The sequence below is a fragment of the Argiope bruennichi genome, chromosome 9 (genome assembly GCF_947563725.1).
Source record: "Argiope bruennichi chromosome 9, qqArgBrue1.1, whole genome shotgun sequence".
NCBI lineage: Eukaryota > Metazoa > Arthropoda > Arachnida > Araneae > Araneidae > Argiope > Argiope bruennichi.
In genome coordinates, this window is record NC_079159.1 from 51,128,601 (window position 1) to 51,152,907 (window position 24,307).

Below are 24,307 nucleotides of genomic sequence, written 5' to 3' on the forward strand. Positions count from 1 at the left end.
ACAATCTAATTCATTTAGAAGATATAAATATTTTCCCAATTTCTATAAAGCATCGGATACTTTGTGTGGCTTCGCGTAAATTACTATGAACTGTTTTGGCACTCGCATCTGTGAATATCTTACCAGTGTCAGTTGTTAACTCTTTATGTTTGAGTAAGAATTACAATTATGAGAATAAGCAACGCCTAATATGAAATGGTAACGTTTCATTTTTTTTTTCTCTCGAATAGTTGTAAAAAAAATTTTTATACTTTTTTTTCTTTGCACAGCATTATGGAATACTCATATTCTCTCAAAAGTTGTCATTGTCTATGTTCTAGCAAACGTTGATAATACGATTCTGGTGCTCATTCAAAATAATTGGCAAGGATGAAATATGCACAATATCTTGGATGTAATCCCGAAGGGAAAAAGTCGCAAACTTACGATCTGGGGATTTGCTGGCTCACTTTATAAAGCCTAAATTAGGAGCATTAAATCGATCCATCTTCGAAGCCTCTTGATGCGAACTACTTCTTCCATTTTAATGCGTTTGTGCTGCACTTGATGGTTCACATTGAAAAATAAAAGTTATATTGTTTATTGGATATTTTTTTAAAATTTTTATCATTCTAAAACTTTTTTTAAAAAAGGGGGGGGGGAGGGACTTGTATTTGTATTTCTAAATATTTTGCTGTATATTTCCGGTCGATTTATACTGTATAAATCGTGCTGGAGTGTAATAAAACGGAGTAATGAACTGGAATAAATACTACAAAAGAAAATATAGATTAAATATATTGTTTTATATTAAATTTAGAAGCAAATTTGTAAGCATATTATTAATAAGATGGGTTATAAAAAATAAAGAAGGAACTTGAGTTTATCAGGGGAGGACGGGTAATAAAGCTATTTAAGTAACCAGCGGAGTTTCTCCTAAAATTTCTCAAATATTTCTTAGTAATGGTATTATTACTTTATCCCCCTCCCCTTTCAATACGCACACTACTCTTAAGAATTGGGGACCTCAAACAAAGCTGAATATTACAGGATTCAGATTTTATTTGAATCTCGCATTATGAGGATTTTGTGTTTTGTAATATAGCAGCGAAGAAGACTAAAAATACATTTTGAATGCTTGTATTATTATTATTATTATTATTGATTTTTTGAATTCGTGCCAAGTTTCATTCATTTGATTACTTTTTTTTACTTCGTTTACATGCTTGCGAATGTAACAGACCGATAAATGGTCAATTCAGCGATGGATTTGATTCAGAATTTGATATGGATCTACACTTTAGATGAAAAACTGAGAGCCAAATTTTATTTTACTAGCGTTTTGTGGTTACCATGAGTTCGGACACACAGACAAATAAACTTCCTCTTGATGGATTCGTTCAAATTTTGATAATTTCATTACAAAAATTGTTGCAAGCCCCACATATCAAGTTTCTTTTGTTTAACTCAAAGTATTTTTTCAGTTACCGTATTCACAGAAAGACGGGCATAATTCCAAAAAGATACTCTGGTACATATCAGAGGTATATATCAGAGTATGTACGAGGAAATAAACAGTGAAGAAATAATAAGAAAACCAAAGCCATTGTCTCTCCGAAACTATCTCTCATACTCTCCAATAAATGTCTTATCCCCCTTCCTCCGCATAAAATTGTGGACCTTGGATAAGACTGCGAATGTTTTGCATGATATTGGTGAACCGGAGTTACGAAATATAGATCCTTGGCTTGAATCTAGCATTTTTATTGAATATATCGCGATAATATGTATTTTAGACACTTTTTTACCGATCGCTAGATTCCAAAAGGTGACATGGAATTACAATTCTAATCACAAGATAACATAATTCTTAAAACGAATTGATGAATTGACCAATGAAATTCTTAAACGAATTTCATTGGTTTAAGTTATTGCGCTTACATGCATGCGAAACTATAGACCGACAAACGGTCAACCGTTTGGCAGATTTGTCTGAAAATTTGATAAAAGTCTGTATTTTAGATGTTAAAACTATTGTTTAGATGTTATGATGTGTACCAAATTTTATCTATGTAGCTCTACGTTTTGGTCATCGAATTCACTTATACTCGAATAGCTTAATAGACAGACATCCTGTGAATGTATTTCGTTCAAAATTTGATAGAAATCTACAAATTTGATCATCGTTCCTTTTACCAAATTTCAGTCATCTCTCTCAAAGCGTTTTTGAGTTACATTATTCTCACAGGCATACCGACATGATGCCAAAAATGCGTTTTTCAGATTCGGTGAGGTTGGAAACGTAGAGATTCGTCAAAATCTCGAGTTCGAATATTCGACGATTACAATATTTCCTCTATACTTCGTATCCAAGAAGGTAAAAAATCATTCATAAGGTAATGAAAAAGCAGTAATGTATACTTTACTGAAACCGATAGGTTTATGAATAAGACACACGTACAATATTCTCTTTTTATGTTTAGAAAAAGCAACTCTATACTGTTTCATATGCATTTATTATAATACGCGTCTATTTTTAAAGTGAAATGTGGTTTCAAATTACGCTACTTTAATTTTGCTCTGCACTCTCGAAGAGACAGTGAACCATTTTCAGCAAAGGTTAGGTGTAGCCACGTAAAATAAATATAAAAAGCTATTTTCTGTAATCTTATTATTTTGTTGATGGATTTACTTGAATGGCTGATTGATGATCGTTAGTACTTTATGCACAATTATATGATAATGCTGATTATAATCTGATAATGAATGAAAGGGATATTGCGATGTTAATGAATATTTTGAAATATTTAGTATAGCATACAAGATGTATGTATACATATGTTTAATGATTGTTCTCTAATTAGGTTTAATTTCTTTTGAAAGTAGAAACCGATCGAATATTTGTTATGTTTGTACAATTTTCTGCATTTGTGACATTCTGATTTCATTGTTTAATTTCTTTAGAGATTTTTTTTATTTTCTCGCTTTTGAAATACGGAGGAAGTATTGTAATCATGAAAAAATGTCACTATATCTGAATATGAGCACAATAACTCAAAAAAAATCCTTGAGCTAGAAATATAGTATATGGACCCACGTGCAAATGAACGTGATTCATTCACAGGAAGTCTGATTGGCTGGGCTGGTCGAGTACAAGAGAACCCAATAGCTACGAAACGATCCCAGATCAGTGAAACGGTTCACCTTCTGTCCGTCTATACTTTCGCACGCATGTAAATGCAGTAACTTATAAACATGATGAACAAATCAATGAAATTCGGTTTGTTATTTTGTGATCACAACTGTAATTCCGTGTCAAATTTTAGTATCTATCGATCGGCAAAAAGGTGCCTAAAATACATACTCTCACAATAGATTCAGTAGATTCGCGCATAAGACTTAAATTTCGTTCATTTAGGGCATTACCCACGGTCCACAATTTTTAAATGGGGAGAAAGTAAAAAAATCATTAGGGTGTATGCGAGAACGTTTCGGGGAAACCACTACCCCTGGTTTTTTTTACTTCTTTTGTCGCTATTATAAGTAAATCATTAACACTATGCCGTCCGGCGACACCACAGTGGTGTTATGGTGATACTTAATGTGTTAGTAAAACTTGACAACTTATAATCTCCCGATAACCTCAAAAACTGCCGGCGCCCAGCGAAGAAATTTTTACGAGACATGCAAAGTGTTAATACTGTATTATTTTAATATAACGTTATTATTTTTCGTATTTAAATTGTCTCGAAATAGGGAAGAAGTTTTTGGAGATAGTGAGAAAAGTGTGCTGAAAGAAAACTTTCAGAAAATTGAAATTCGTCACACTGACATTTTTCTTGCTTGATGCATATTTTGCATACAATGCATTTCCCCCCTAGCTGCACACTGGAAATTTTTCATTAATTGCGTCTGTGATTGTTTTTCAAACAAAATTTATTTATCACGAATGTTTTCCCATTCGCGCAAAACAACACATGAAAGGCATATGGCTTAACTGAATACAAAAATGCACAATTGTATGTCAAAGATGCGCGCCGATTTCAGTGGAAACAATTGCTACTGTCGTGGTACATGTCAAATGCGCAGTGGTTGTTTAAGTTTTAGAATGCTTCGAACCTCTCATTAAGAAATCGAATGTGATGGTCAAAAGACAACACTCAATGGTTATATAATATGAACAATTATGTTGACGCTGTGACTGTGGGGAGGTCAGATAGTGAACATATTCGCAGATACTGGATAATTATACATTTTGTACAAGGAACAAGTATAGTGCAATATGTAAAATGACTGCTAATTAAAAGGTTAGACATTGACAACTAAGTTCAACTCAGCATTGCCATTTAGATTTTGTGGTTCCGAGCATGAATAAGGATTGAAAATCATTATTAGTAAATTAAAAAAGTGACTAAATAAAATATTTAATTTTTAATTAGAAAATTAAAAAACATTTTACGAGTATCTAACCAGCATTTACAACACATAAATAGTAACTAGAAAGTAAAAACGGAAGGATACTCGGAAGTTAGCTTGATTAATAGATAGTTCGAGAGACAATCAAGCTTTGGACGGATTTGCTCTAGAATTGGAAGTAAATCTTTTATTCTAGTACGTCGAATTTCATTTACCTTGCTCTTTGTACTTTTAATTTAGCGTGTTCGCTTACATTTGGACGGACAAATGCATTCACTTCGCAATGATGATTTCATCCAAAATATGATTGAAACCCATACTATTGGCATGAATGTCGTTTAACATTGCTTTATTTGTCGTGCTCTCGAAGTTTTTGAACTGATGTATATATAGACAAAAGTCATAATTCCAACAAGCGTGAGTAGTCTTATCAAAACTTTATCGCATACTCTCCAATCAAGGTTTTATCTCTTCCCCCCATCCCACATAAAATTGTGCATTTTGAATAAAGTTCGAATTCTTTGCATGGCATTGGTGAATAATAGTCACGATATATATATATATATAAACATAATTCTAGCATTTTTGCCAAATCTATCGTATGAATATGCGCTTTTTGGACCAATTAAGTCAAAATTTGGCACGGAACTATAGTTGTAGTCTTAACATCACATACTGAATTTCATTGATTGACAAATCATTCCGTTTACGAGTTATTGAATTTGCAGGCATGTGAGAGTACAAACCGACGGACTGTTAACCGTTTGACAGATTTGATATAAAATTTGAGAAGCATCATTGTAGATATAAAACTTGAGAGTTAAAATTTTTATTTATCCAGCTCATTACGTTTTGTTGTTATCGTGCTGACTTACACTCGGACAGCCGGCAGATGCATTTCGTTTGAATGGATTTCGGTCAAAATTTGATAGAAATTTACAATGAGGTCTAAAGTTCATATAGTAAATTTCATCTGCTGTCTTGCTCAAAGCGTTTTTGAATTAAAGTGTTCACAGGCAGACGGACATAATGTCAAAATTGCGTTTTTCGGACCCAGAAAGGTCTGAAACATGAAGATTCACCAGAATCTCGAGTTAGTAATTTTTAGCGATTACAATTATTTCTCTATACTTTGTATATGAGAAAATAAAACAAGATGTTAACTTTTACACTCAGTGCTCAATAACTTTTAAAAATATTCCAACGATAATGCGTTCAGTTTTATTCCTGTAAAAATATTAAATAAAGAGAGCAAAATAGAAATGTTTTTTAATGTTGTCAAATTAGCGTCAATACGCACATTCAAAGAATTTTAGTTACAACCGAAACTTCAAGTTGTGTTAAAAATGCTAAATTTTGAATCCAATTTTATCCATCTAGCGTTTTTCCATTTTTTTTAGTCATCGCGTTCAGTTGTATTCGGACAGCTGAAATTTCTTTGGATGGATTTCGTTTAAAGTTAGATGGGAATCTACGAATTTGAAATAGAGGTCCATATGCCAAATTTCATCTGTTTGGATCGAGACATTTTTTGAGTTATTCTATTTACAGACAGAATTCACATCAGATCAAGAATCAAAAATATTTCGAACTCGGGGAAATCTGAAACGGAAAAATTCGTCAAAATCTCGAGTTCTTATTTTTTAAAGATTATAATGTTTTCTCTATATTTCTTGCAAGAACAAGTAAAAATGTGTTTTTCGACCTTAAGGAGACTCATCAAGAACTCGAAATGGAATGAATTTCGTGAAGACGAAAGTAAAAAACGTTTAACTATGTGATTGACGTAGTTGAGTCGATTCACTGTCTTCCATCTGACCTTCGTACGTTTTTGAAAATAGAGTTGTAAGAGAAAGAAATTACCGAAAGTGTTGCCATTTATGTCTGATTATCTTATTTGAGGTGCGATCACTCGAAGAAACGTCTACTCACAATCACTCATCCGTGCATCACCAAAAAAACAATATCGAACCAATGTTCTGGATATTAATGATGTACAACAATGTCCCATTTACAATGAAAGATGATGAGAAACGTCATATCGCTTGAAAGAACACTAACCTGTTAGTGATTTCATAACCAATTTGAACGGTAGCACAATTTTGTTTGAACAATAGGTTCGAACTAATAACTACTGACGTCTTTCCGTTTTTTCTTTCTCAGTCATGGCTGTCTTTTTGAACTTTTAAAGTGGGATGAATACATTTTATTCATTGTCTTAATTTCGTAAATATTTGATCTTTTTTTTCTATTGCTCATCCTTGAATAGGTTAATTGGATGTACTTTGCAAATGGTAGTAAATCTAGTGGAATTCTTTTTAATGTGTATGATTATGTTCAAGAAGAATTTTTTTGAAACTTGCCTATAAAATGCTTATATTTTTAAATTTTTGCATAAAATAGATTGAAAAAAAAAATCTCTTGTGAAACACAAATGTATCAATTAAAAGTAAAAAATGTTTTAAAAATTTTAAAATAGATTTTTTTGCAGGGGGGGGGGTAAAGAAAAATATAAAACTAAAGCTTCTAGCTTAGAAATCTATCAAAAAATTTAATCAAAATCTTACTGATTACTTAAAAAATATATTACTTAGTTTCTGAAATAAGAAATGGACTATTTATTTTCAATGTTCAAATACTGTAAAGAACGTTTTGTTTCAATGGCATCTCTTAAGACTTCCCCCCGTGATATGTATATCCTCCTGTTGCCCTCCGTCATCCCGCCTCTGCTTATTTCATCAATAAAATTGTATATTTATGTACTGTAGATAATATACTTTTTGAAAGATTTTAGATAGAATCTGTCAAAAAATATATTTGTTTGTATATCTATACGTGTTTAAATATAATTCAAAAATATTTAAATAGATGTAAGAATTTTAACATTTAGTCTTGACATCAAAGTTGCAATTTGTTATCAGACTTTAAACCCTGTTGATCAAAGAAAAAGTCTCTAAAAATACATACCTGAATCTCTTTCTCTAAGTTTGGTAGGTAACCAACAAGCGTATTGTAATTCATATACTATATAATAAGAACTAGAGATGACATTCCCACCGGCTTTATCGGATGCGGATCATTGAGAACTAGTTTTTCTGATTTTTTCTTCTTCAAGTTTTATAATTGTCTTCTAAAAGTTATTTCAATTGCAAAACCAAAATTTGCACTTCTCTCAGTATCTTCGAAAAGAATTTTTTTTTTTTTTAGTGTTATTTAAAAAGTTCCCCCTTTCACTCAACTATTACAAGAAACCTCCTTTTTTTTAAGTGAGATTTCAGATATTTTCATCTTGGTAGATTTTATCATTAAACGAATCGATGTTACATTGACCAATCAACAACAGTGCAATTAAACAAATGAATGATATATTGCAAATCGAAATGGCTTTTTAGATTATTTTCCCCGAATCTTTAAGTATCGAATAGAAACAGACGTTTGCAAAGCTTCCTATCATCGCTTCGAGACCCATCGGCTAATCTCTTTACTATTGTATTATTTCGTCATATATGCATCAATCAAATTATCGAATTAAAAAAAATTAGGTTAAAATTAAACTTTTCATCATCGTTGTAATTCAGTGCAAAAGTTACTCAGTTCCTATTAGCGGAATTTCAAGATATAATCCGTGATATCTGTAGACTCTTAACTGAATTTATGTCTTCGTATTATCAAACCAACGGGAGTGATTTCCCCGGAATTTGGATCCCCTTTAGGTGGAAGGAGGAGGGGAATTAATCCCTGGGATGCCGAATACACGAATACCAGAAAATCAAATATCTATTTTGAATGCCTTTTTTCCCAGCGGATTGAAACCGAAATGTGAAGTAAAACTACAATTGCAGTCATTAGGTCACATTTCAAATTTTATACAGTACACTCCCGATTATCCGCGGAATTGGGTGGCACGGCCGCCGCGGATAACAAAAATCGCGGATAATCCGAAAAAAGCTAAAAACGGGTATAGCAAAAGAGAAAACAGTCATTCCAACTTTGAAAAATCGTTTTATGTACATTAAAACGTAAAATAAACAGCAGGAAATGCTTAACTAACGGTTAATATTTTAGTATATCACTCAAAACTAACCTAAAATGCATTTTGTTAATGAAAATAGAAAAGTGCTTTGTACTTACGAGAGGCGTCAAGGATACACAGAAAAATTAATACATATGTACTGTTTTAATACTGTAATGTATTGTGTAATTACAAAAGCATAACTGTAAAACTACACCTTTTTGAAGAAATCAGTCATTTGTGTTTGCTTCTTGCTTTGGAAGCATTTTCTCTTTGCTTGGAAGCAAAAACAAACACTTAGTGCGGCAGGCGCCGATAATCGGGAGTCTACTGTATAATTATTTGTCTGCATTTTTGCGTTATCGTGTTTACATGCTTCTGGAAATACAGACCGACAGACGGTCAATCGCTGGACGGATTTGGCTCCAAATTTTAAAAAACGTCTGCTCTTATGTCAAATTTGTGTATCCACATTTCATCCATCTAGCTGTCATCGTTTAGTAGTAATCGTGTTGACTTTTATTCGGACAGCTGGATAGACAGGCTTCCTCCGAATGGATTTCATTCAGAATTTAATATAAATCTACAAATTTAAAATAGAGAACATTCACGAAATTTCATTTTCTAAATCTGAATGTTTTTATGCCTGCAAACAAATAGGCATCATTCCTTTTTAGATTCAAGTAGGTCTGAATATAGAGGTACATAATAATTCCGAAATCGAATTTTTTGACGATTATAGTGCTATATCTTTATGTATTTCGTATATGTGAAAATAAAAAGAAATTATCCAACAAGAATAACTAGGAAAAATTTGATATTATAATATCATATTCGAAATTTCTACGATGTAGCTCTTATCCTCTATAAGTTATCGTGTTCTCATCTCACGGATCAAATTTTGGTTCATTTTATCCAGAATTTGATAGAAATCTGCAATCTAAATTTCATACTTGTAGCTCTAAACATGTTCACGGACCAAATGCGTCATTTAGTGGTGTGTGTGTGTGGCTACTTTTTTTTTTTTGTCTGTTGTTTTATTAAGATCCAAAACGTTGAAATTCGGGAAAATATTGGGATTTTATATATTTCTATCGGTTTTAATATTTTGCATTTCGTAGACAAAAATAAATCAAATGAGTTTAAATCTCGCATTTATGAATAATTTTCAAGCTTCGAGATCAGCATAGAACAACTGACCCGGTGAATTTGTGATAATTAAACTAAAGCGAGTGTGTGTGTGTGTGTGTCATTTAATCATTCATTGTTTTGGGGTGGAGTGCCATTAATCTCTACCGGGTTTCTATAATTCTAGCAATTAACTATGTTTCTGGTTACAATTGGCTGAAGGGTTATGTGTAGAGAAAATGTTACGCTGTTTCTGACAGGCAACTTGTGGTGGCATAAAATTACAGTTATTAAGTTTTAACTTTTTACTTGCATCACTCTAAGGGTGTCATTTAGCTTATTAGCATTTAAGTGCATAAAATGAGTACATGTGGGCGTTATTTAAAAATGCATAGCAAGGAGGTACGATTCATATGTTAAATGTTCTAGAATGTAAAAGTAATAGGGGAAAAAATGTGTGTTAACATATATCGACACAAAACTATCGACTGTATTGTGATTTTTTCCCCCAAGAAAATAAATTAAAAAAAGGCATCAATTTTTAGGGGGCTTTTTTGTTCGGAAATACTTCGTTATTTATTATACTAATTAAAATGAATAGTTTTATATATAAGAAAGATCTTAGTTTGGCTGTTAGCTATCGCTGAATGGAAATACTCATTATTTTTTTTTTAATAATTTCAGTTACTAAAGAAACAATTATAGTTTTTAATCTGTTCCTCAAATTCTACACAGAAGTTTATTTTTTGCATTTATGGTGAAATGTAAGAAAATGCCAGTGTTTTTTTTCATTTAATATTCTGATTCAATACATTTATTTCAAGTATACCAAAGTGAATCTGTACGAATTTGTCTTACATTACTTAGAAATTTGACATTTGATTTAAAGCATGCATTAGTGTTTAAAAACCCTTTATCATCAATAAAATGTGAAAATAAGTTTTTCGAAATTGAAAAACACACCATTTCTCCATCTTCAAAATGCTGATATAAAGTATTCAATTGTAAGAAAATGGTGATTGTGGTGTTTTTCGCCATCCATTTAGTACATTTCGAGAGGTTGGAGCAAGATTTGGTATTTCAAATTACCAAACAACGAGCTCGTTAGTGAACTGATTGTAAAGGTTATTTCATTATTGTGAAAATTGCGTGTAGAATAATAATTTCGTATTATTATATTACGGATAATAATATGTAATGCTATTACGCGTATTTCCCATTAACTATGGTATGATATACATACGCTTCACATTATGTAATTCTCTTATTAATCGTTGTTTAGATTTCTTTTGTTGTAATAATGTCTCGTTTTGAAGAATAGGAAAGCTGTTTGGGAAAGGGTTTCTAATTTGATACTATGGTCAGATGACGAGAAGCATCAGATGATCTGGCATCTTGTCTCTAAATTTTTGCACAACACTAGCGGATGGACGCTTGATATTGGGTGCTAGATGCGCACCTGAAAATCTCCTGCCGAGAAGCCGAAACTTAACTCCAGAACACTTATCTATTCTGCATAGCTCATGGGTTAATATTCTATCCTCGCTAACTTATTATAGAATATATTCATAAATTATTATTTTGTAAATACAGAAATGCAAAAAATAAGTCATCGAAATGAGGTTGTAAAATTGTTAGTTTCCATAAAATATTGGAAAAGATAGAACAATGAATAACGGGGGGGGGGGCTCACTGTACACTTTATAAACGTATTTTTATTTATGATATTACTCGATGATATATTACCTCCTCCGCCTTAAAAAGGGTTAATGTGCCGATTGATGTTTATTTATAGTAACAATGAATAGTCATTGAAAATAATATGAGTGTATTGATTCACATTGCATGTAGTACATAATTTGCAATAAGCAAATGCCCCAGTCAGATCTCTGGGGGAAAAAAAATATTGATGTGGTCGAATGCCGTGGCATGCTCATCAAAGAGAACGGGTAGGCATCAGTGGCACATCCTTTTTTGCTTCAAAGTAAAAGTTCAATTAGCAAAAGCAAGGGTCCGACAAATTGCCCGTCTGGCTCGGACGGTTCAGCGCTCGGTTCCCTGTAACAATGGCACCTTTTGTGTTCCGGATTCAGTTACAAAAGGCTCAATAAAAGAGGGAGGAGTGAGTGAGATGAATATATATGAGCTGTCTTTCGGTCACTGTTCTATGCTTATTCAATAAAGAAAAGGTTAGGTTTCCGCTTAGCAGAAGCTGAACAAAGAAGGCACACTCAGAATGTATTAGTTCTTTTTTTCCCCCTCCCCTTTAAAGTAGTTTTTGTTTTATGGTGCGCGAACTTGGGGCGATGCACGTTTCAGTGGAAGCCTACTAACTTGTTACAGGATTTCAACTTCGTTCTTTGCATTATTTAAAGCTTTGTAACTAATTTTGTATGACTGAAATCCTCGTTTGAAATTGGAATTAAAGCGAGACAATTAATTATCTAGCCACTAAAGACGTCGAAATCGTATTACTTCTGTCGTAGTTGTATGCAGAAAAATAAATATTCTACGTGACTTGGTCGCTGTTTTAAAATAAGAATTTTAATTTTTGTATTTTTACAGATCTATATCTTTGTAAGATGCTTTTATTGTTTTTCCAACTTTTTTCATTTAAATTATTTTCTGAATTTTTCATACTTTCATATTTTTTATCTATTTGGGTAGTTGCAACAAACCCAGTTTTTGATGTAGTTTAATCTAAAGATACCATAACAATAAAGCGTTTTCCCAAATATAAAATTAATACGAACACTCAGTCGGCCTCGATTCCAGAAAGACCGACTGTTCCGAAAATAATATAAGTTAAAAATTATCTTGAATTTATGCATTCATAGGATCAAAAGCCAAATATTAATAATTTCTTCTAATTAATCTTAATTGTTATATGGATTTATTTGCATTAATGCCTCCAAATACAAATCAATCAAAATTGAAAAAAAAAAAAATCAAGTGACACTGTAATGTTATACTTTGTTGAATAAAAGAAACCATTATTTTTTTCTGTTTGTATTTGGATGCGTTATGTGTTTAATATATGCATATGAATTTGTAAGCACGCATTGTTGAAAACCGCATGAATTTTTCTTTGATGGTGGACGCGACTTCGGCATTTAACCATGATTCAAAGTTACCAAGGTCCGTCCCGAATATAGCCCGCATATAGCTTCTAAATTATGTTTTATTGTAACTAAACTGAATCAAGCTTGCCTATGGGAGCCTGGTATACTTATGCTGGCCTTGAGCTAGAAGACAGGAATATTTAAAGTAGTTTTTTAAAGAAAAATATTTAAGAAATTTTGTTCGAAAACCAAAAAAATATCTTGAACCTAGAATAGGTTTTTTTTTTTTTTTTTTTTTTTTAAATTTTATCTGGGGAAGAATATCTTAATACCCAATATCAGCCTCGTTCAAACTTTTTTTTTTTAGAATTGATAAATTTTTAAAATATTTTGAATGGTATGGAATTTATTAAATTTAAAACTTGATGAAAATGTTTGCTTTTTTTTTTTTATCATTAATGCTGACTGGAAAAATTGGTTTTAAAGGGCATTATTTGGATTTATGTTTTATCGTATAGTTCCACAAAGAACAACGTGTTTCCTCGAGAAATTAATCTTTGCTAGTCTCATATACATACTTTATGGAATTCCCCCTTCATATTTTTGTTACTGCTTTTGTTAAAACGAACACAGAAAACCATCTCGATGTTTCAACAGCTAGGTTTAAATAATGTCTAATAAGGTTAAACAAACTTCTTTTAAGTTCCTTACTTCAAATATCAGCCCACGCTGCCCAAACTGCGACGTGGGCGTTAAATCTTCCTTATTATTGAATAAAAATATTTTTATGTGCCTAAAATTTCTTCTTCTTAATGCTTTATAGATGCGAGAGAGAACAATAAATCTTAATGAATTGGAAAAAAATCTTCAGGTGGGAAGACGTTATCTGTTAAACTAAGAGAGTGAGTGCTGTGGGTGGGGCCCAATGTACGATGTTAAAAGGGGTGAAATGAAGAGTTCATGAAGGAAGAACGCGTTTTATTGTTCTGTCAATGGAATTGATCCCCTTTTCCGCGATGTTTTATTAGCGAGTTCTGTCGTAAAAGTAAGGAGATCCCATTTAGCTTGTTTATACGAAGAACCTGAAAATAATAGCCGTCGGAGGGATTATATATATATAATATACAGACATACACACAAAGAATGGTCTTGCTGTTAGTGGAATGGTTCGCCCCTTTCTATGTAATTTTAGTTGGAGTGGATTCATCTAATAAATGGTTTTATGGCAATGTAAAAGAAATATAATAAAGGTTAATGGTACCAATGGATTTCTGATATCTTGGCGCAGTGAGATTAAGTGGTCCCCGAGACTTTTCTTCCCTAGTCGTCATTAGTGGCTTAGCAACTATATACAGCGCGCGTAGCATGGCTTTATATTTTGTCCCCTTTAACAGCATTGGCCTTACAAAAATGTTATTAATGGACTAAGGTTTTGTTTCTAAGGTGTTCCCAGAAGGTTAGTTATACACCCCACCCCCTATCTTCATAGTATTGCTGACATGCGTTTTTTTAAATTTTTAATAACTTCATCGTATCAGATTTAGTGAGATTCACCATTAGGAATTTGGTTAAGCATTAAATATTTCAATATTCCTTGTTGCTAGCATTTTTATGCAAATTTTAAACTAATTTTAATTATTGAAGGAAGTATGATTATGAAGTATATCAGTTTTAATTGCATAAAATAAGTAACCGAATTCTATAATTTGTAATAATTCAAGAAAGCTACGCTGTATATCATTTTATTTATGTAAATAATCATAAATAGGATTTTAATACATTTAAGAATAACTGATATATTTGATTCAACAAAATGTATTTTTTAAACATCAATTATCATATTGTTCAACTGAATAAAAAAGTTCTAATTTCCGGAAAGCTTGCAATAACTCTGAATCGTAAAAATAATAATAATAATAAAATAAAGAAACATGATTATGGTCAACATTATGAAATAAAATTAATGTTAGAACGGAATATCGATATCATTTCAGTGTTCAAATAAAAATTTAAGATTTCAATTACGAAAAAAATAAAAGGATCGTAAGGCTAACTTCATTAATTTTTAAAAAAATGAATTCCTAATATTGATTAAAATCTGTTAAATTAGCGAAAAAAATACGAATATGTTATTATGTCGAAGTTTAAAAAAAAATGAAAAAGTTATAAATATTTATTATTGCTCATTCAGACCGTAATTTTTAGCAAATAATTAAGTAACATTAATTATAAGAAAAATTCTAAATGTATATAATTAATTTAAATTGCTTCAAATTACATTTATCGAAAATTGTATGTTCAAAAAAACGTCTCAAATATCTAGGAAACGAAACTATGTCAAAGTATTGGCTTCCAGTATTGTAGCGCCATCTATTTTTAAACTGAGTTACAATTTCATAAAATACGTTTTGCAAATGTTTGGTTCAAAGGATTAATGGCGTAAGTGCCAAATATGGCTATCTAAAATAATTTTAATCAATGGCATAATCAATAGTCAAAATTGTACTATATCTTATAAGATAAAAAAAAATTCATGCTTATTTGTAAATAGAATATTAAAACATTGTTTTAAATTTTCAAAAAAATCATTTCAGATGAAGTAAAAGAATTAATAGAGGACTATGAAACAGTCAAAATTTATAAGCCAGTGTTACTTTTTAGAGTAATTGTGCCATTATTTATATATTATAATTTGTTATTTCTATAAAGTATTTTAACTGATATTAATTTTAATCAAGATTAAGTAATTTCTGTATGCAAACTTCACAAATTGTGAAAAATAAATATGTTCTGTTAATCATTTTTCTATTCAATTTTAAAGTATTATGATTGAAACTAAATGACTCACATTCCCTTTATTATTATAATTTTCAAAGGAGTAGAAAATAATTTATTTACAATAATAAAGGTATTTGAAAAAATTATATTATTATTTCTGAAGAATCAGATAGCTAAAAGTAAAAGTATATTTTTCTTAGTCACTAAAATACTTAAAATATAAATGTGTTCTTCCTAATTGCAGTGACACAACATTGGGGAAAGATTTCAAATACTCCACAGTAGTATGGAAATATAATCTTAGTGCGTATATTTCACCTTTTTTAAAACCAAATGTAATAAAAGAAATAAAAACAAGGCACGAGCACTGTTTAAATTTTTAATGCCACTACCAAGCAGTATTTTGTTCCAAGTGCAATAGAAATTACTTTTATTCCTCACACTCTATTTGTTAAAAAACGTATTGATGAATGAATCCTTCAAAACTGTTATTTGAAGATAGTACATTATTTTAAATAAAAATAATTTTTATGCTTTACTGATGAGAAAATATTTCAACATTCCTCCATCAGTAATTGCTTTAAATTTGTATTATGTAGAAGCAAATGAAAATTGTGGTTGTCACTAATCATTAACATTTCTTTTTAAACTTAAGGTTCAACTTTTCCCTTTCTTGGTGGCATGTTCACTGGCACTTTACCAGGACCACCAACCAGTCCATTCCGAGCTCCTTCAACTCCTGGGGTAAACAACATGAGATTTTGGCCTCCAACACCACCTCCGGAAGGTATAGCACCCATGTTTTGTTTTTAATAATTATGACTTCCAATTTAAAAAAGTAATTTTTATGTGTAATATGGTTTGATTTTTTTCCCCTTAATTCTGTGCTCTTAAAAATGTGTAATTCCTTCAAATTAAGTGAATGTATTTTGTAGCATGTAGAGCATTCAGTATGCGAGAGAAAATCAAACCAATTTTCAATCTTCAAAATGATGTAATATATTTCATTTGATTTTTGAATATATTTTATTTTTCAAAACTTTATCTGATGCTACCTTCAAAGAATATATTATATGAAATATTTTCTGTTATTCTAACATTTTTAGACATTGTGTTTTCTCCGAAATTAATTATTTCATAAAAGTTTTGTTTGTTAAAAGTTTTTTTTTAATCGTAACTTTGTTTATGCATTTGGATTCTTTCATGCACTGACTGTAACATTTGTCAACAAGAGCAAATTTAATTTGTGCACTTGAGTTTTAATTTAAATATTAATCCTTTTTAAATTATTCGAATTGAATGTGTTGAAATTAATGTTTTGCCTTATGGTTGGTTGGTAAAGAAGTGGTGTGGTATAATAAATGACACTAGAGTCTTAATTTGCTGTCTGCCTTCTTTTTTTATTTTGCTTAAAAAATTTCTTTTATATGCAATAATACCAAAGTTCTTTTGTGTATATCAAGGATTCATTGTTGAAGCTGTTTCACTGAAATTGTATCTTTTTGTTTTAAAGATAAGAATTGTACTGTAATAGTATGCTTGCAATGAAATAATTTTAGAATCAAGTTATTTTAAGGGTGTGGGTTTTTTTTTTTTTTTCATAGCAAAGGGCCTTGAACAAAAAGCTAATAAATTTTAACATTTCTTTGCTAAATGTTAGCTATAACTGTCTTGGCAGCAAATGGCGTGTTAATAGTTTCAGCTTTGAGGTGATTTGAGCAAATTAATGTTCAAATTGTGTCCTGGCTTTTTTTTATTTAAGATCCTTGTATAACTGTGATAAATTGATTGAGAGAGATTTGATAATTTGATTTCCATCAGTTTATTAAAATTCTATTGAAATATATTATTTTTCAGAATTTTAAGCTGTGTGTGCTCTAATCTATTTTCTAAGTAGTTGATATTCTTGGATATTTTAAACATTATGTATATGCATATTGAAGGATAGAAATAAAATAAATGTTTATAAATGTGTAATTATCTTTTTGTCAAAATTAATAATTTTTAGTGTGTAATCCTTTGGTTACTCATCTGAGCAATACTTAGTTTCATACTTTGCATTGAAAAGCATCAGAGGAATTTCAGAATTTATAGCAGCTATTACATACTGTTTATAATTATACAAGTGTTGAATTCTTGGCAGCTATTCTGCTAAAGGAAATAAAAAAAAGTTCATTTTTTTATATGACAGTTGAAAAACTTAATTACATTTAGTACTTCTTTTATACAATTTTGCAATATGTCTAATAATTCTTCGATACTCTTTACATTGTACTATTATGAGTATTGTAATTATAAATTTATCCTTACTTTAAAATACTCTATTTTGAATATTCCTTGCATTTTATTATTAATAATCAATGCAATTTCTAGAGATTTACCTAATACAATTTAATATTAGTTCATTTGATTCATTTTAATTTCTGCCTTAGGTTATGGTCGATACTCCATGAATACAAGTTTATTTCCACTATTTGGAGCTCCCTCTCCAGATTCTGGAGCTTTCTTGTCCCAAGGACTAGTCTCTCGTTTAGGTTCAACGGCTCACTTGTCTCCAGTCATTGATCACAAAGGTATGAAATCTGAACTTTATGCAGTGAAATTCATTGTTATATTTGTAACTAGGTTACAAATTTTTCAAATTGCATTTTGAAAGAATTTCAGATGTGAAATGTGTGTCCTTGCAAATGACTTCATAGTCTTTAAGTAAAAAATGAATAAATATTGTAGATTCTTGACTGTTGGAAATACAGCTATCCTGCCTAGTTGAAGTAATAATTCTTCATAATAAGCAAAAGAAAAGAAATAAAATCTCATTTTATATTGTATCTTTGAAAGATAAAAATTGCCAATTTTGAGTTATTCATCTTTGCCCCCACCACCACACACACATACATTTCATACTCATAAGTGAAATCATTTAATATTTGAGGAATAAAAATAAAGTAATTTGTAAAAGATTTAAGCCGACATTTTATGTGAACATTTTGTTTACTAGGGGTATTCAAAAAGTAAGTTACACTCAAAAAATTAGGTCTTAAATACTTTATTGACAAGTTCGCTACAATGCAGTATGATACACATACTAGCACACTATTTCTCTACATAATCTCCCAGTGGCTTGAGACATTTGTTGGAACGTAGCACTAAACGTTCGATGCCCTGACGATACAAAATTGCTCCTTGATCCTGGAGCCAGCTTAAAATAGCTGTCTGAACCTGATCATCATTGGATAAATGGCTTCCACCCAAATGTTCTTTGAGCTTGTCGAATACATGAACGTCGCAAGGCGCCAGATTGGGACTTTACGGTGGGTGCTGCTAGACCTTCCATCCTTTGTGTTTGGAACTCAAAAAATTGGGAACCCATCATGAACACAATTTGCAGTAATCCAGTTGGTGATGGACGATGGAATGAGCATTGCCAACGGATATTCCCAAGTCCTGTACAATGTGCGAGATGCTCACTCTGCGATTGCTGAGAATACTGTCTTCGATCCGCTGTACCAAGTCTGATGTGCTGACCCCATGTTGGCCTTCCTTGCCTTTCCACATCAATTAATTCTGTGTGACCGTCTTCGAACTGCTGGCATGTCTTCGAAGGTCACAATGGCATGTGGCCCATACACTCCCAATATTTCAAGATGAATCTCCATACTCGTTAAATGTTTTCCCCATAAAAAACGTACTGTTTCGCGTACTTCAACATTGAAGTAAGTTTCCAGCTGACGCACCATTTTTTTCTCGTACTATGCAGCAACGACTTTTAATATCCGAATAAATTCCTGCCGTTGTAAGTCGCGGAACTCAATTATCGTCTGCGCAAGCTTAGCTCTTGTTTCGCCATGATGCCATCTGTGGAGGAACAAGTGTAACTTACTTTTTGAATGCTCTTTGTATTTTAAAAGGTTACTTGTATATTAGTTATATGTTAGTGATTAGTTCAACAAAAGAAGTTGCCAGAGATGTCATATTTCAGCTAGCAATTAATTGCCATAAATATCATATTTGTTGACTATGTTCACAAATGACAGGCAGCTCAGCTTGAAGTTCATCATGGACAGGCAGTTAATATGCAAGAATCTTAAAAAAAATAATTGCATTCATGTTGTACATTATACATGATTCCATGCATTCTGAAGCATATAATATATAACAAACTTTTATAAGATACTAACCTTTACTGTAAAGTCAAATTTTAATAAAGGCAGATTTTTCTATGAATGTAGTATTTTATAAAAATATTTTATGGGTTAAGTAGTAGTGAATATTTAGTATTATGGTCTCAGTAGGAAGTGAATATTTATAGAACTCGGGCACATCAAATCTGCCTTTCTGTGGGTGGTTGAGAATCGACTATAAATAAAGTGTTATAAATTTTCAGTTAATATTAAATATTAATTGAATATTATTATTATATATATATATTAATCATTACAATATTAAATTAAATATAATGAATATGATTAAAATGCATGTGTGTAAATGATTCTTTGATGTTCTTTTATTAGATTACAGTAGTAATTAGCAAGTAAAAATATTAGCTGAAAGTGCCATTTTACTTTTTATTGTGTTAGCATGCATGTAGTCGAATACACTAACTTTTGCATTAAAGAACTGGCAAAAAAAGGGGGGGGGAGCTGTGGTATGGGACTCATTTGCTTTAAGCTAATGAAAAAGTACTAATTATTCAGTCTATTAAAAAAAAAGCCTTAAAACTGTTTTGACAGATTTAGGCTCTTTGTTTATTAATACTTTAGTATTATAAATGAATATTAAAAACATTTTAACATTAATTATTGAATTCTATGACATTTCTGTGCATTTTGATAATTATGGCATATTTCACTTTCCAAAAATTGTTTCTCTCAATCTTAATAAATGTTGTAAAATGTATCGATTTTTTTTCCAAATTTTAATAAAATGAATTTTATTTTGAAATTTTAAAAAATTGTCAATTACTTTATTTATTATTTTTATTTATCATTTTTATTCTAAGGAATTGAAATAATTCCATGAGAGAATTTAGAGAGGGTTAAATAAATTTTTAATATTTTCCTTAAAAATATCTTATTGGTTTCTTATGATGTAGCTTAAGCATATTTGCTGCTTTTCCATTAGTTTCGAAAATGTGCAAAGTTTAGCAGTTGTAATGAAACTTCACTGTATAGAGTTTTGGTATGTTTAGGTGCATTTATTTTAATGATTATTGCACCAACAAAAATATTGCACTATTACATTTACTGTTATGCTTGACAACTTTCATGAATTAATGGAAAAGTATTGAAATTTATATTAGTTTGATGTTTGTATTTTTATTTGCACTTATGCTATGATAGTAAGTGAAATAATCTTGTACTTTTTACTAATGATTGTTGATAATTGTAATATTTTTATTGTAATTATGAACTGTGAACTTGGTCACAGGGGATGCTAAAAGAGAATCCATTTTAATTTTATCGCTATTTAATTTATTTTTCATGTTTATTTATTTTTAAACAAAGCAATTTGATGCTTTGTTAATTTCAAAAATGAATTTAAGAATTCAGAATATCATGAAAATAAACATTTTAAAATTTTTCATTTGTAAGATTTTTGAGTTTATTATAATAAATTTCTAGTATTCTTTCCTATTTAAAATTTTAGAGTAATAGCATTTAATTTTCAATACTATTTGATCACAAATATATTTTTACTTATTAGTAATTAAACATATATTTTTTTCAAACTTTTCATTCTCATAAAATATAATTCATTTTTCATAAATAATTGTTTAGATTTAAATTTAAACTCTAGCAAAAAAATTAAAAATTTAGTTTACATAAGTTTTTCAGTATTTTGATTTTTTTTTAAAAATTACTTTTGAGTTAATTTTTTATTATATATTATTTTCAAACTTTTTTAGTAATAATATTTTATTTCCAAGAATTTTAATAAGACATAAGTTTTAATAGTAATAAGCAAATTAATATATTCAGAAATCTGATAGCCTGAATTCTTTTACTGGAGGTTCTTTTTAATTTTCTGTATTTTTATTTTGAAGCATAATCAGTAAAACCTCTGAAACACATTTGGCTCTCAATGAAACAAATCTCTATTTCTCTTCTGCAGAACACAGTTTCTTTACTCATGGAATTGGTTTAGGCTCCCCTCTGACCCCAACCAGTCATGTGACCTCACCTTCACCCTTTCCTCACCTTATCCCTTCTTTAGAAAGGCACCCATTCATCGGTCACATGACTTTGGGCAACAAGGAGCTGGAGGACCTTCAACACGACGCTGATGATGTTCGACTTATGAAAAGCCATATGGACTGCCTCATGAAACATGACATTCCCTCTTCTCGCCAAGATCGCCTGAAATCAAAAAATGATGCCAAACTCTGTTGTGAAAAGGCAGCTGATGATTGTTGTAAACTTTCTTCACCATGTATTCCTCGGGATGGTGGGAAGACTCATGACAACATGAGGAACATTTCTAAATTAGAAGGAAAGAATCAAAATCACCATCCAACGAATAAAGTGCAACCATGTAAAATTGAAGTAAGTCATTCACCAACACTAAAGCATGACTTGCTGTCACCACCTATCGAATCACCCAGGTCAGACTTGACCTCACCTTGTAAAAATTTGAAGAAAAATACTGCATCACCAATCTCCTCGCCATCTGCTATGACAAACCATTTGAATAACAATGAAACGCGTTGTTCTCAGTGTGCTGCAAGTATGAAAGGTGTTGCTGTAGCTACAAAATTAAATACAAATGGAGCTTTAACAACAGTGGCTTCTACCACCGGATCAGAGTGTTATATGTCCAAAAATTGTCCAACAACTGCAGTTACTGCTTTGTCCATGACAAATTCAGAACCCATTTCCTCTAATGTCACTCTGCAACATTCACGAATGACATCAGAGCATTCTGATAACAGTAAGCACACTAATCAAAAATCTCCAAGTAAGTCATTTTGTTTGTAACAAAGTTTGTAATTTTAATGAGCTTAATTTGGGGTCTTATGAGAATTGGCTTAATTTTTATTTTTAATTATAACATTATTTTTTTACAGGGACTTCACCTGTGATAACTATAACTGACAAAGATAAAACTGAATCATTGCCTTGCAAATCAAAAAATATTCCTGAACCAGTACCAGAAAAATTGCCTAATAATATTCTGCCAACAATAAAACATGTGACTGCCGCAGTCATTCCAACTGCACCTAAACAAGCGGTCCTCCGAGAAGGTCCAATTGAAATTAATTATCCACCAGCACCAGAAAATTCAAAAGAAAATATCAACCATGAACCTGTTTGCTCTGAAATCAACTTCAATTCTGAAAATCATAATGTCAAGTTGGAAATGAATGATCCTTCTAATCTTTCTGACAAATCTGTTGCTATTCCTATGTGTCGCTCATCAATCAGTCCAGTTTGCAATTCCTTTTCTCAGAAACCTTTGGCTAAAAGTTCAGCCACAAGCTGTAAAGTAAAAGACATGATCCGTAGTGTTAATTCTTCAAAACAGTTTAATGGGGAAAAGCTAACAGAAATATCTCCATCCAAAAACTCAGATGTTGAAAACTATTCTAAATCCATATTGCCAAATTCTCCGACTAAGACAATGCCATCAAGTGTTTCCAACTGTGTGAGTCCTACAAACTTGGTGAAAAATCCTTGCCCGACCGGTAAGATTCCACCTGTATCTGTTGGCAGTGCAAGTCCAATCATGAAGGCTGAAATGGTTAACACCAGACAAGATTGTGAATTTTCTCAAAAATCAAGCAGCTGGACCAAAGCAACGGTCTTGCCATTTAACTGGCAAAATAACATGCATGATGATCAGGCAATCAATCTTACCGTTTCAAAGAAACCTGTTAAACCAGAACCTAATGAATCTTTGAGCAGTGCTCAAAATCCTGATATAGAGCAATCATCAATGAAAGCTATGACTGAAAATACAGTTACAACTAATGGTGTAGTAGGCGTTTGTCACCCTACTCCCAGCCCAGTTGCTGTAAATAAAGTAAAGGGAACTCCTGCTGTCAGTTCTATCAGTAACTTTTCATCAATATCTGTTGTGAATCAGCCAACTGAACAAGCAACAGAAGTTCACATACTACATCGGTCATCTAAAAGCTCGTTTCCTGTGGTCAATAGAAATGCTACTCCACCTGTGCCGTTAAAAAGTACCATATCCCATGTTACATCTAATACTAGCATCCATCGTTCTATCAAAGCAGAGAGGTTAACTAATAAGAGAGGTAAACTGGGTGATATGGATAAACTAAATTACTCTGGCAGAGCAACCTTGGCTACTTTAGCTCCAAAATTATCAAAAACTGTCGGATTTGGCAAAGATGCCCAAACATCGCACACTTTATCTGCATCTTCATCAGTTTCATCTACATCTATTGTTTTCCCAGCCACAGGTAATATATATATTGTCAAACTTCTCATTATTAAAATATCTAACATGACAAAATTCTCTAATTCATTTAATGTATTACATATAATAGTGTAATGTAATGTTAAATGTAAAGCAGTAATGCATTCATTTAAATTTTAAATACATCCACATCTACTTTTTGAATATTAGTTTTGATATAATGTTTTTAATATCCTATGTATATTTTAAAAATATTTTTTAATCTTTTTGTAGAGTTATGCTTTAATTTGCATTTATTATTTTCTTATTTATTGAAAATTAACTGTGTAATACTTAGTTTTCTTGTGTTAATATTATTAAGATGAATTTAAGTTTTGTACAGTAGTTTTGTATATGACCCTATGAATGTAAAATTTTAATTCCCTTTTCTCATTTTTAGTTAACCCTTGCATACCAGTTGGAATAGCCATTGCACAGCAAAGGCAAGATTCATCTACTGCTACAACAGGTATAAATCGTTTTTTTATCTTCTTACTTTATGGTTATTGGT

At 31.1% G+C, this 24,307-nt stretch overlaps 1 protein-coding gene across 3 annotated transcripts in view; it reads left to right on the forward strand.

Moving 5' to 3' along the window:
- LOC129984546 (uncharacterized) overlaps positions 1–24,307 on the forward strand; it is a 200,346-nt gene that overhangs the window by 141,920 nt on the left and 34,119 nt on the right. For all 3 annotated transcript variants that reach the window (XM_056094454.1, XM_056094452.1, XM_056094455.1), the window contains 5 exons: positions 16,031–16,162; positions 17,808–17,948; positions 21,487–22,329; positions 22,439–23,800; positions 24,197–24,265. In XM_056094454.1, the coding sequence (XP_055950429.1) occupies positions 16,031–16,162; positions 17,808–17,948; positions 21,487–22,329; positions 22,439–23,800; positions 24,197–24,265 (2,547 nt within the window). The remainder of the gene's footprint in view (positions 1–16,030; positions 16,163–17,807; positions 17,949–21,486; positions 22,330–22,438; positions 23,801–24,196; positions 24,266–24,307) is intronic.